Raw genomic sequence first — 13,976 nt, forward strand, 5'->3', positions numbered from 1 at the left:
TTGATTCTCTAACATTCTCCAGATGTCACTAATAAGCTGTGTTTGGCTTTTTTTAAAAGTATCATTATAATACATGAATATATTTGATGTGCTCTAATTTATTACCATTGGTATTAAAAGTGATGTTAAAATTGTCCCCTTCTTTACAGTAGGAGCCTCTTCAAGTTAGCTCTTGAATCCTTTTGATACCACCTATTTACTGTAATAGGTTTCTTGCTTTAAAAAGATGTATATTCTCATCATGTCTATTCCCTGCCCCATGCCTATAATCAGACATTTCTCCAGAGTGCTGGTTCCTTTCAGTGGGAAATGGTATTATGACCATAACTTGGGCCACAGGCATGATAACTTCTACTAGACTGATCAGTGTGTATAGGCCTTTTCGGTACACAGAGCTGGAACATTTCCTTTTTTCCCCCCCCCCCAAAAGAAAATATAACATAATTTCATACTATTATTTATAATTCAAATTCAAGATTACAGGATTTTCCCATCAAAATTACAGTTGGCTTTTTTTGCAGAAACTGACAAGCTGATCCTAAAATTCATTTGGAAATTCAAGGGACCCAGAATAGCTAAAACAATCTTGAAAAAGTTTTACAAGCAGTAAAACTCTTATTTCTCAATTTCAAATTTTACTACAATGATACAGTAATCACAACAGTGTGGTATGTCAAAAGTGTGGTATGATCTGTGTATGACATACAGATCAATGGAATAGAACTGAGAGTCCAGGAATATACCCTCATATTTACAGTCAATTGATTTTTGAAAAGTGTGTCAAGACTAATCAATGGGAAAAGAATAGCTTTTTCAGCAGTGCTGGGACAACTGGACATCCACATGTGAAAAAAATGTTAGATCCCTACCCTCATATCGTATACAAAAATTCATTCAAAATGGATCAAAGACCTAAATGTAAGAGCCAAAAGTATAAGAGTCTTAGAAGGAAACAGTTATAAATCATGGTGACCAGGGTTTAAGCAAAGCCTTCTTACATAATGACACTAAAAACACATGCAACAGATGAAAAAATAAACTGTACTTCAACAAAATCAAAAACCTGTGCACTCCAAAGGACACCATCAATGAAGTGAAAAGACAACACACAGAATGAGAGATGGGGGCTGGCTGGTTAGCTCAGTTGGTTAGAGCATGGTGTCGTAACACCAAGGTCAAGAGTTCACATTCCCATACCAACCAGCTGCCAAGGGAAAAGAAAAAAAAAGAAAGAAATGAGAGAAAATATTTGTGAATTTTATATCTCACGAGGAACCTGTACCTAGAATAAGGAACGCTTATAATTCAACATAAAAGGATAAATAATTCAATTTAAAAAACAAGCAAAGGATCTGAAAAACATTTCTCCAAGTTAAATATACAAATGGCCAATAAGCACATGGAAGAATGTTCAAAATCATTCGTCAGGTAAACACAAATGAAACAGCATCAATATATCACCCACCAGGATGGCTATAACCCAAAAGACATAACAACATTGGTGAGAAACTGGAATCCTCACACAGTTCTTGGTGGAATGTAAAACAGTGCAGCTTCTTTAGAAAAGTCTGGCAGTTCCTCAAAAAGTTACCATATGACCCAGCAATTCCGCTAGTACACAAGTTTTGCACAGCAGCATTATTCATAACAGCTAAAAGGAAGAAACAACTCCAAGTGCCCATCAACTGATGAATGAATAAGTAAAAGGTGGCATATCCACATAATGGAGTATTATTTGACAATAAAAAAGAATGCAATACCCTATATGCTACAACGTGGATGGACCTGAAAACATGTAAGTGAAAGAAGTGAGTCCAAAAAAGACCCCACATTATATGATTCCATCACATGAAATGTTCAGAACAGGCAAATCTACACATAGGGAAAGCAGGTTAATGGATACATAGGGATGGAAGGAATGGTGGAAAAGGAGAGTGATTGCTACTGGGCGGAACGGTTTTTTTAGGGGCAATAAAAATGTTCTAAAATTGATTGTGGTGATGGCTGCATAACTCTGTGAATGTACTAAAAAGCATTGATGTGCACACCTTAAATAGGAATTGTACACTTTAAATAGGAATTGTATCCCAAAAACATTATTAAAAAAATTAATCCAAGATACGTTTCTGTGTTTATGCGCGCGCGCGCACACGCACACGCACACGCACACGCACACACACACACACAAGATTACTGTTTTATTTAATTCTTTTTTTGTTTGTTTTTGACGGGTAAGGAGATCGCAACCCTAGGCATGGTGTGGTCTTCACCACGCTCAGCCAGTGAGCACACTGGCCATCCCCATAAAGGATCCGAACCCACGGCCTTGGCACTACCAGCACCACACCCTCCTGAGTGAGCCATGGGCCGACCATTATTTAATTCTTTTCATTTTATATTTCTATCTCTTTTCTCTTGGTTCTCTTTGAAAATCTTGGTTCCTAATAACATTAACATGATTACTTGTTTTATCTTTATCTATACTCCTACTTGTATACCTATCTAGCTATAATAAATAAAAATGGGTGAATAACAACATTTATATTACCAAAATTAGTAAAAACAGTGTAAGATATTTTGGTAGTTCTTTTTATTCTTAAGCTCTATCCCACTTGGGAAGTACAGTGAAATTATGGTGTTGTAAAGTTATCTGATATAATTCTTGTGTGTTTTAGTCACCATGTTGGTATAAGGTTTGTTTGTTTCATTTTAGTTATTTTTTAAGGATCACATTTTTTTCCCCATTTCAATTTTATTTTGTTTTATAATTATGTAAAATGTTTACGTGGTTACAATGTCAAAACAAGGTATTTTCAGAGAAGTCTACCTTCTGTCTCTTCCAACCTGTTTTTTTCTGTTCTGTTGGTAACCATTTTATTTTATGGCTTATTCCTCCACTTAAAAACAAATTATAAGCAAACACACAAATACATAAATGATAGCCTACTATATATAGTTGATTCTGCCTTTTTTAAAACATTATATCCTGGAGATCACTAAACAGAGAGGTATTCTTCATTCCTGCTGTCATCTGCATAGCACTCCATTATGTGAGCCTTGACATCTTATGTATGGATGTACTATAAATTACTCATCCAGTCTACTGCCAATAAGCCAAAGGTCGCCTTCCATATTCTGATTTATTACACACAGTGCTACTATCTTTTCATATTTTTGCCATTGAGTCTTTGAGATAATTTTCTAGAAGCAGAAATGTTGGGTCAAATGGCAAACCCATAGGCAGTTTTCTCCGATATTGCCCAATTCCCCTCCAGGGAAGTTGATCCATTTTGTATTTCCACAAACAAAAGAGTGCCCATTTCTCTACTGCACAATCAATGAAAATTGTTGCTGAACTTGATTTTTGCCAATGTGATAGGTGAGCCATACAGTATCTCAATATAGTTTTTAAATATTTTTATTTATTTTAATCAATACACTGTAACTGTACATGCTTATGGGGTACAATCTGATATTTTGATACATTTATGTTGTATAAAGATGGGTCAGTGTAGTTAACATAACCATCACCTCTAGCATTCACCATTTTTTGTGGCAAAAACGTTCAAAAGCCTCTCCTGTATTTATTATGTAATATGCAAATCTTAACTGTTAATCATAGTCACCCTACTATACAACAGAACACCAAAACTTATTCTTCCTACATAATTGTAATTTTGTATCTGTCGGCCAACCAACCTCCCTGTTTTCCCATTCCCCTCCCCTCCTCAGTCTCTGGGGATTGCATTAAATCTGTAGATTGCTTTGGGTAGTACAGTCATTCTAACAAAACTAATTTTTCCAATCCATGAACGATGGGATATCTTTCCATTTATTTATGTCCTCCTCAGTTTCTTTCTTCAAAGTTTTATAGTTTTCATTGCAGAGATCTTTCAACTCCTTGGTTAAGTTTATTCTTTGGTATATTATATTTTTTGTAGTTATTGTAAAAGGAATTGTTTTCTTGATTTCTTTTTCAGATAGTTTGCTACTAGTATATAGAAATGCTATTGACTTTTGTATGTTCATTTTGTATCCTGCAACTTTACTGAACTCGCTTATTAGTTCTAACAGTTTTTTGGTGGAGTCTTCAGGTTTTCTATTTTAAGATCATGTCATCTGCAAATAGCGAAAAATCGACTTCCTTCTTTACAGTTTGGATGATTTTTCTTTCTTTTGTCTAATTGCTCTGGCTAGGACTTCCAGTACTATGTTGAACACAAGACAAGTGGTGAAAAGTGGCCATCCTTGTTTTGTTCCCGATCTAAGAGGGAAAGCTTTCAGCTTTTCCCCATTCAGTATGATGTTAGCTGTGGGTTTCTTATATACGACCTTTACTCTATTGAGGTACATACCTTCAATACTTAGTTTGTTAAGAGTTTTTATTTTGAAGGAATGTTGAATTTTATCAAATGCTTTTTCTGTGTCAATTGAAATGACTGTATGATTTTTGTCATTTTTCCTGTTAATGGTGGTATATCAAATTTATTGATTTGCATATGTTAGAGTATCCTTGAATACCTGGGATAAACCCCACTGGTCATAGTGAATGATCTTTTTAATATGCTGTTGGGCTTGGTTTGCTAGTATCTTGTTGAGAATTTTTGCTTTTATGTTCATCAGGGCTACTGGCCTGTCATTTTCTTTTTTTGCTGGGTCCTTGTCTGGTTTTGGAATCAGAGTAATGCTGGCTTCATAAAATTAGTTGAGAAGTATTCCCTCCTCCTCCATTTTTTGAAATAAGCTAAAGAGAAATGGTATTAGATCTTCTTCAAATGTTTGATAGAAATCAGCAGTGAAGCCATCAGGTCCTAGGATTTTCTTTAACAGAAGACTTTGGTATTACTGATTAAATTTCCTCACTTGTTATTGTGTGTTCAGATTTTCTTTTTCTTCATAATTTAATCTTGGTAGACTGTATTTGTCCAGGAATTTACCCATTTCTTTTATGTTATCAAATTTATTGGCATATCGTTGTTTGTAATAATCTCTTTCTGATGCTTTGTATTTCTGTGGTATCAGTTGTAACATCTCCTATTTCATTTCTGATTTTATTTATTTGAGTCTTTTCTTTCTTGATTAGTCTAGCTAAAGATTTGTCAATTTTGTTTATCTTGTCAAAAAACCAACTTTTTGTTTCACCAATCTTTACAATTGTTTGTATAGTTTTTATTTCATTTATTTCTGCTCTGAGCTTTATTATTTCTTTCTGGCAATTTTAAGTTCAGTTTTAGTTCTTTTAGGTACATTGTTAAGCAGTTTCTTAGAAATATTTCTTTTTTGATATAGGCATTTATTGCTATAAACTTTCCTCTTAGAATGCATTTGCTGTGTCCCATAGGTTTTGGTATGATGTGTTTTCATTCTCATTTTTCTCAGGAATTTTGAAATTTCCTTTTTAATTTCTTCATTAACCAATTACTGTTTAGGAGCATGTTTGTTTAATTTCCTAAAGTTTCCAAAGTTTTTCTTATTGATTTCTACTTTTATGCCAGTGTAGTCAGAAAAGACAGTTGATCTGATTTCTATGTTTTGAAATCTGTGTAGACTTGTTTCGTGGCCTGACACATGACTTATCCTGGGGAATGTTCCATGTGCAGTTGAGAAAAATGTGCATTCTGTAGCTGTTGGGTGGAATGTTCTGTAAATGTCTACAAGGCCCAGCTGGTATCCAGTATAGTTTAAGTCAGACATTTCCTTATTTTCAATCTAGATGATCTGTCCATTGTTGAAAATGGGGTTACAGTCCCCTACTATTACTAAATTGTAATCTATCTCTGCCCTTAGTTCTAATAAAGTTTGCTTTATATTTCTAGGTCCTCCAGTGTTGGGTGCATCTATAATAACAATTGTTACATTCTCTTGTTGAATTGATCCCTTTATCATTACACAATGACCTTCTTTGTCTCTTTTTACAGTTTTTGATTTAAGGTCGATTTTATCTGATATATGTATGGCTACTCCTACTGGTTTCATTTGCATGAAATATTTTTTTCCAGCCATTCATTTTCAGTCTATTAGTCTTCAATAGTTAGGTTAGTCTTTTACAAGCAGCATATTGTTGGGTCTTATTTCGTTTTTATCCATTCAGCCACTCTTTATATTTTAACTGGAGAGTTTTAATCCATTTACATTCAAGGTTATTATTGATATGTGAGAACTTATTCCTGTCATTTTGTTAATTGTTTTCTGGTTGTTTTGGAGATTCTTAGTTCCTTTATTTTTCTCTTATTTATCTCTGTGGATTGGTCATTTTCTGTGGTGCTCAGCTTTATTTTCTTTCTCTTTCTCATTTGTGGGTCTGCTGTAATTTCTCTTTTTGTCAATACCTTGGGGCTAACATGAAGAGTCTTGTAGTTATGATAAACTATTTTAAGCTGATGGCAATTTAACTTTAGTTGCATGAAAATACTCTAGACTTCCCCCACCACAAAAATTATATTTTCGTTCCTTAATTTACATTTGTATCTATTGTATGTTCCTTGACTGCTAACTGTAGCTGTTGTTTTTTTTACCATTTTGAATTTAAACTCATAGGAGAGCATTAAAGGATTTACATAGCATAATTACTTCACTGGGGTGTTCTGAGTTTGAATTATGAATTTACCTCTACAGGTGAGTTTTATACTTTTTCATGTTAGTAATTATTGTCTTTTCATTTGTAGTTGTAGCAGTCCCTTAAGCATTTCTTGTAAGGCTGGTCTAGTAATGATGAATTCCCTCAGCTTTTGCTTGCTGAGGAAGGTCTTTATTACTCCCTCATTTCTAAAGGACAGCTTTGCTGGAGATTTTAGAATTCTCTCTGTCTTTGATTTTTGACAGTGATTATATATGTACCTCAAAGATCTTTTTGAATTGAGTCTAATTGGGGACCTTTAAGCTTCCTGAATCTGAATGTCCATATTGTTCCCAATACTTAAGAGGTTTTCAGCTGTTATTTCATTAAATAGAATTTCTGTGCTTTTCTCCATCTCTTTTCCCTCTGAAATACTTACTACTCAAGTATTTGCTCACTTAATAGTGTCCCATAAGTCTCATAGGCTTTCTTCATTCTTTTTCATTCTTGTTTCTCTTTTTTTCCTCTGACTGAGCAATTTCAAAAGAACTGTCCTCAAGTTCAGAAATTCTTCTGTTTGATCTAGTCTGCTGTTCAAGCTTTCAACTGTATTTTTTATTTCATTCACTGAATTCGTTAGCTGTAAGACTTTTGTTTGGTTCTTTTTTTATGATATATCTTTGTTAAATTTCTCATTCAGATCATGAATTATTTTCCTGATTTCACTGAATTGTTTGTGTCTTGTATCTCGTTGAGTTCTTTAAGATTATTTGAAATTCCTTTACAGGCATTTCATAACTGTCCTTTCCTTTGGTGTCTGTTACTGGACAGTTATTGTATTCCTTTGGGAGTATTATGTTTCTTTGCTTTTTCATGTTTCTTGTGTCTGTATGTTGATATGTGTACATCTAATGGAGTAGTTGCTTTTTGAAATTTTATGGAGTAGATTACATAACTTTTTCCTTATGTAGGTACTAGGGTGTCTGTTGGATGTGTTGCATTGGCTTTGGTTTTGAGTGGATTAAGCAGTGTAATCTCTGTGTAGTTTCTTTGGTTGTAATCCTCTTCAGCGATGTCTGCAAATGCCTCAGTGGCCTAGACTGTGGGAGTCTGTACCAACACTGGCTCTGTTCTGCTGGGATGGAGACTCCAGCCTGGTTGTTTGGCCAGGCATGTACGGGCACAGAGAGCCAACCGGCTATTTGGTAGTCTCTCTGAGGCACAGAGTTGCTCCCAACCAGCTATCAATATAGGCGTGGGCAGGTAGCTCTGAGGTTCTCTCTTCCAAGGGGTGGTGTGCTGCCTGATCAGTATGCCTGGGTGCAAGGTAGGGGGGTCAAGTGGTTCTGCGAAGGCCTGCCAGAGGAGCAGATGCCACTGCCTGGCCAGGAGCTGGTATCCATAGTAGGACCAGCTGGCTCTATAGAGGCCTGCTAGAGGAAGTGAAACCACTGCCCAATCCACTGTCAAGCAGGGAGCAGATGTGCACAGAAGCAGCAGGGCTTGGCAGCTCTGAGGAATGATGCCAGATGAGCTGTTGAGCCCAGAGCAGGCCTACAAGGGTGTAGCAAGGCCCAGCAGCCCTGTGATGGGCCACCAGCTGGATGCAGAGCTGCTGCCCAATCTGCTGTCAGGTAAGGGGTAGGTGTGCATCAGTGTAGCAGGGCCCAGAAGCTCTGTAGAGGGCCACTGGATCAGCTGTGGCCCTGAGGAAGCCTGCTAGAGTGCAGCTAGGTCCAGCAGCTTTGTAGAGGCCTGGCATGATGAGGCAAAGTCACTGCACGATCACTGTTGGTCAGTAAGCAGGTGCATACTAGTATAGCAGGGCCAAGTGGCTCTGTGGAGGGCCATGGGGGGAGACAGAGCTACCAGCAGACTGGCTATCAGGCCAGTATGGGAACCTGTGGGCTCAGCAGTTTGTGCAGGATGGGTACATACGAATGTGGTGGACCACTGCTTATTGGCAGCTTCCCTGCTGAACAGATCTGTCTGTTCTCATTGGGGGGGCAGTGCTGCATGAGTTCAGATGCTGGAGTCTCAGTCTTTCTGTCTGGCCTAGAATATAGGCAGCTGGGGCTGGGGTCCTGTGTGAACATGGCAGAATGAAAGTGGGGCCTCAGGATACAGGGAGTCAATTTTCACAGGACCCCAGGGCAGGACGCAATTTAGCAGAGGGTTTGGTTTCAAGACGGCTCTGTGCTGTCGCTGCTTAGGCCTGGAAGCTGGAGGTCGCTCTACCTGGGCCTCTACTATGAGGCAGTGCAGCTGGATCTGGGGCCTGTGAGGACTGAGGGACTCTCTTATGGCAGGGATTGCCGGCATTTGTGGCAGCAGTGGGGACAGCTGGGTTTTTTCTAGCTTATCTTCTCTCCACCTGACTCTGAGCCGGTCCCTGTGGAGAGACAGTGAGGCAGAGGCAGGATGCTTTGCTCTGCTCTTTATGGTGCTATCTTAGTCTTCTGTGCTCCAGAAGGATTTTGTCCCTCCTCTGGTGCTCTGCAGTGTATTTCTGCAGTCATTCCAGTCAAAATATAGTTGTTCATTTGTTGTTTTGGTCACTTTTTGTGAGTGGGATGAGCACCAGACAACTCTAGTTAGCCATCTTGCTTTCCCCTCTCCAAGTAGTTTTAATCTGAACATCTCTTGTCATGAGTTAAGTTGAACATCTTTTCATATGTTTCAGAGCCATTTGCATTTGTTTTTCTACTGATATCTTCAGCCCATTTTTTCTACAGAGTTGCTGGTCATCTCTGTTTTAAGAGCTCATTATATGTTAGGGATAATAAAAGTTGCAAATATTTTTTCCAGTTTGTCTTTTTTTACTTTGCTCAGTTCTCCCCTTCCCCAAAGTTTTCCTTTCAATTTATACAATCATATTTATCAATCCTTTCCATTATTCCTTTTGGATTTTCAGTCATAGTCACGAAACATTTTTCCCTTTTCTAGATTATGAATCAATGTTTTCTTCTATTATTTTTACATAGATTCACTTTTCTGATTGATTTGGAATTTATCCTGGTGTATGATGTGAAGGATGGAACAAGTTTTGACTTGAGTCAGGCTCACTTTCCTGGCTTTACAGTCTGTGCATATGTATTTATTCACCCATTCAGTCTAGGAAAAGACAGGCATTATTCTAAGGCTAGGAACTGTATATTCCATTTCAGAATAATTTAAGATAGATATTATTTTAATTCCTATCTGCTATGTGGTAAGCCTAAAGAAATTTTCAAAAACAATAAAAATTTCTAGATGAGAAAAACAAAGCAGACTGTAAATGTCAGGTCTCTAGGACAATAAAGTCTCACTCTTTCATTTTAACCAATCAAGCAAGTAAGGTTTCATTATTCAATAAATGGCTTCTACTATTATCTATAATAAAAACACCGAGGAAAGGAACAGATGATAACATCAATGGATAACCTATGGTTTACTTTTGGCTACTAGATCCAAATTTCTCCTTAAGTAAGCCTATTAATTTCAACTATATCACAAGAACAAAATCATGGTCTGTATTTCAACATTTTAAATATCCCTCTCTTTCAGGTAGTGGCATTAATGAGCTGGGAAATAATCATAAAGTAGGCAGGAAGAGAGATGGCAAAAGTCCTAGATGACATGTTGGCTACTGAAAAACTACATTTTAGAGCTGAGGAAGTTATAGCTCTGAGTTTGTGACCTGAACAAAGTTAATAAGGGTTCAAGACTTTTGACCCTGAGTCAAATGCTCTATTCAGTATACCATTCTACTCATCAGATTTGATAATAAAAATGTACAACTGGCAAATTGTTATCTTATTGCATATATATATAAACTCTCCATCAAAACAAAATTATATAAATATCACTTCCTCATAGGTCTAAAAGGATAATTCTACTATAGGATCTACACTAAATATATCAAATATTTCACAAACATTTAATTAACTTATACCATTTCAGATGAAAAAACTGAAGCTAAGGTCAAATTCAGGTTAGAAAAGTACTGAGTATCTACTATGGATAAGATACTTGTGTTGGAATGAGAGGGTAAGTTTCTAAATCAAAGTCAAAAACAAATCTTTTTGTTTGTTTGTCTTTTTTGGCAGCTGGCTGGTATAGGGATTGAACCCTGGACCTTGGTGTTATTAGCACCATGCTCTAACCAACTGAGCCAACCAGCCAGACCTTAAAAACAAGTATTTCTAATCTTTGGGACTAAGCTCATTTAGACCATACTCCTTACTGAAGAAAGTTAAATCTCAGTGGCCTCCTATATAATTATTCAATATTTTTGATGAAAATAAGACTTCAAAGAGCTTTTCCAAAACATAATACAAAGATCTAAACTCAAAAAATATTTCTTCTAAAGTGTCTTAAACTACTGAGGACACTATTAAATTATAAGTAAAATAAATTGATAGATGCTAACTCCAGCTTTATGTATTCTCAATGCTAATATCAACTTATTTTTATAATACATCATTTATAAAATTCCAAAATATTTTTAGAGATACAACCTAGAACCCAAATTGCTTGCTCAAAATGAAAACCATCCCAATCTATCTAAAGTTTATCTGTTTCCTAAGTTTGAGAGATTTCTTATCAGACAAGGAGACATGTACCTTTCCATGACAGCCAGGCACTCCTTTCTCCAGGTAAATCGACTCCCTCGTCGTAGTCGGAACGTGCCAGATGTGGCAGAGACTGGGGGAGGTGTTTGTCTCCATTCAGGGTCCTCTATTGGAATGGGGGCTGGTCTCATACTTAGTGTAGCCCCTGAAATAAACAAGACATTTTTACAAATATCTTGCAATTTATTAAAACCAATGTGACAAATATATCATGAAATCAAGAAAATAAACTTTTGAGAACAATAAACTTTTGTCCCTCATTGAAACTTTCAGGCCAATATATTTCATATTTATATTAAAATACTTTTTGATTAAAATAAAACTCTAAGCAGGAAAAACTCTTCCTTAAAAAGACCATCAGTAGTTATTTTAAAATGTCACTTTTTTTTCACTTGGTCATTTGTCTATTATCTTCACTTATGGTATTTTTCAAAACAAAGTACAAACTCTACCTCCTAAGGGGATAGGGTAGTATGGTCCTAGGCTTAGTGACCAATGTAGATTCCTCTGAAAAGCCTCTCTTGAAATTCCTACTTAATAGCTGTAATCTTTACTAATAATACATCCTAAATGTTCAGAACCCTTCATTACCATTCAAAGAACTTGGGAGCCCTTAAAGAAGGGATGCAGGTAAGAGATGTACTTAAAATAACTCTAATTGTTGTAAACTCTTTATAAAAAAAAGTCAAATATAACACCAAAGAAATTCAGGTGATATTTGATATGCTTTTAGTCTACTAACTAAATCAGGTCTCTCTTGCTAGTCATATAGATTATAATTATTTTCTTCCAGTTTTTCATTTGTCTTTTATCTTTATTTATGGTATGCTTTGTGATCTTAATTTTTATGTAGCCAAATCTGTCAGTCTTTTCTATTATGACCAATGGGTTTGAATATCACTCAGAATATTTTTATAGCTTTTGTGTTTCAACCCATAACACACATGTAATTTCCTATAGTGTGTTATGTAAAGATAATATTAAATTTTTTTTTCTCAAATGAGCAAGTGAGAAAAATATCATAAAACGCTTTAAATATTCATGGCTTAAAACAGAGTAAACAAACTATGGCCCACTGCCTATTTTTGCAAATAAAGTTTTACTGGAACATGGTCATGCTCATTCATTGCATATTGTCTATGGCTGCTTTTGCACTATAACAGCAAAATCAAATAGCTGTGACAGAGATCCCATAGCCTGCAAAACCTAAAATATTTACTATCTGGCCATTTATAGGAAGTTTGCAGACCCCTGGCTTAAAAAAATTCCTGGCCTACCCACTATGAAACTCTAAACAGAAACCCTTCTTTAAGTTCAAGAAAAAGAGTTCCATTCTGCCACAGTAACCTGGGAATTCAGACTGGGCCTAATTCAAAGTTAACAAAATTTAGACAGAAGCAGGAATTAGAGGGCTGGAAGATTTCTAAGTCTTTATTTTGGTTCTTTTCTAAAAGGAAAAAGGGATTACAGCTCAGCAAGAGCTCTGGAATCTATCCAATTAAGATTATATAAGTTTTGTTCTACAGCTAGTGTGAAAAGGTCCAAAACAGAGCCAAGTTGCTATTGTGGCTGATCAAGGTACAGGTAGAAATAGACTGGGTAAGGCAATTGGTCCTCTCATCAAAGGCCTGGCTCAGATAAAGAGATGGAAAGTTTCAAGGTGGAGCGCAGGGAATAAATAGGTCAGTGAATTCCAACTAGTAGGGCACATCTACAACTGCAGCATGCTTTCTTAGGTGAGAAGAGAGATAAATGGGTACAAATGGAATAGAGAACACAAAGAACCTTAACTCAATCAGGAGGTTGAAGGAAATAAGCCGACTGATAACAATGGTCTTTTCTTGGTACTGGGGTTGTTAATATTACTATGCTTCTTTTTTCTTTTCTTTCCTTTTTTTCGGAGGCTGGCTGGTAAGGAGATCTGAACTCTTGACCTTGTTGTTTTAACACCGGCCTCTAACCTACTGACCTCACCAGCCAACCCTACTATGCTTCTTTATAATATCCTGTATTGTCTAGGTTTTCTATAAAAAGGAAACCTAGATGAAATAAGATTGGTCAGGAAGGAAAAGAAAGGAAAGAGGGAAAGAGAGAAAAAGAAGAAAGAGAAAGAAGAAGTGGCCTGGCTACTTCGAAAAAACTCCAAAAAAATCTTTGGAAGGTAAACTCCAAATAATTTTAAATACTGTAAACATATTTAATTTAAAACACAATATTATCACATTACTTTTGAGAGTTTTTTTCCTTGCTCCTTTTTCTTTTTAAATGTAGCAGTACTTAAAAATAACACAAGAAATAGATTTGTTCTAGAAACCTTGGTTCATCTTGCTTTGGTAGAAATGGATGGAGAGCAATACGTAATCTAAGAACGGGTTCAAAATTACTCTGACAAAAAAATCCAAAAAAAACCCCCAAAGGAACAATGTATATAAGCCTTTAAACTCCTCTGAAGTAAAATGTAAAAGTTCTGGGTTGGCTAATGATCCTTCGAGGAAAAGTGTTACCTATTTCTTTACAGTAACATTTTTTCCCCATATTACATCTGGGCTTCCATTAAAACAAAATTTTGTATCTTCATCTAGCAAATCTAAACCCATGAGAAAAAAAACCCAAACCTATTCATAATTTGCTAATAGATTCTAAAATTTCAGTAAATGTTCTCTTTGTACATATAATAATTTTTTGCTCATCCAGCCTAGATCTGGTGAGCCTGTAGCTATCAGCTAACAAAAGAATGACTACAAGCACGTCATTACTACTCCATCCACAGAAACTAGCTTCTCTCAAAGCAATTTCCCATCTTCTCC

The 13,976-nt window shown here is 36.1% G+C and overlaps 1 protein-coding gene and 1 non-coding gene across 9 annotated transcripts in view; both read right to left on the reverse strand.

The window, feature by feature from the left end:
* The window catches only part of HMBOX1 (homeobox containing 1), a 196,970-nt gene that overhangs the window by 33,924 nt on the left and 149,070 nt on the right, over window positions 1-13,976 (reverse strand). For all 8 annotated transcript variants that reach the window (XM_063088037.1, XM_063088034.1, XM_063088036.1 and 5 more), the window contains exon 6: window positions 11,161-11,314. In XM_063088037.1, coding sequence (XP_062944107.1) covers window positions 11,161-11,314 — 154 coding nt within the window. The remainder of the gene's footprint in view (window positions 1-11,160; window positions 11,315-13,976) is intronic.
* Window positions 10,646-10,719, reverse strand: TRNAI-AAU (transfer RNA isoleucine (anticodon AAU)). Its single transcript has one exon. It is a non-coding gene; the product is annotated as a tRNA-Ile (tRNA).

This window comes from Cynocephalus volans, chromosome 2 (genome assembly GCF_027409185.1).
Source record: "Cynocephalus volans isolate mCynVol1 chromosome 2, mCynVol1.pri, whole genome shotgun sequence".
NCBI classification, from domain to species: Eukaryota; Metazoa; Chordata; class Mammalia; order Dermoptera; family Cynocephalidae; genus Cynocephalus; species Cynocephalus volans.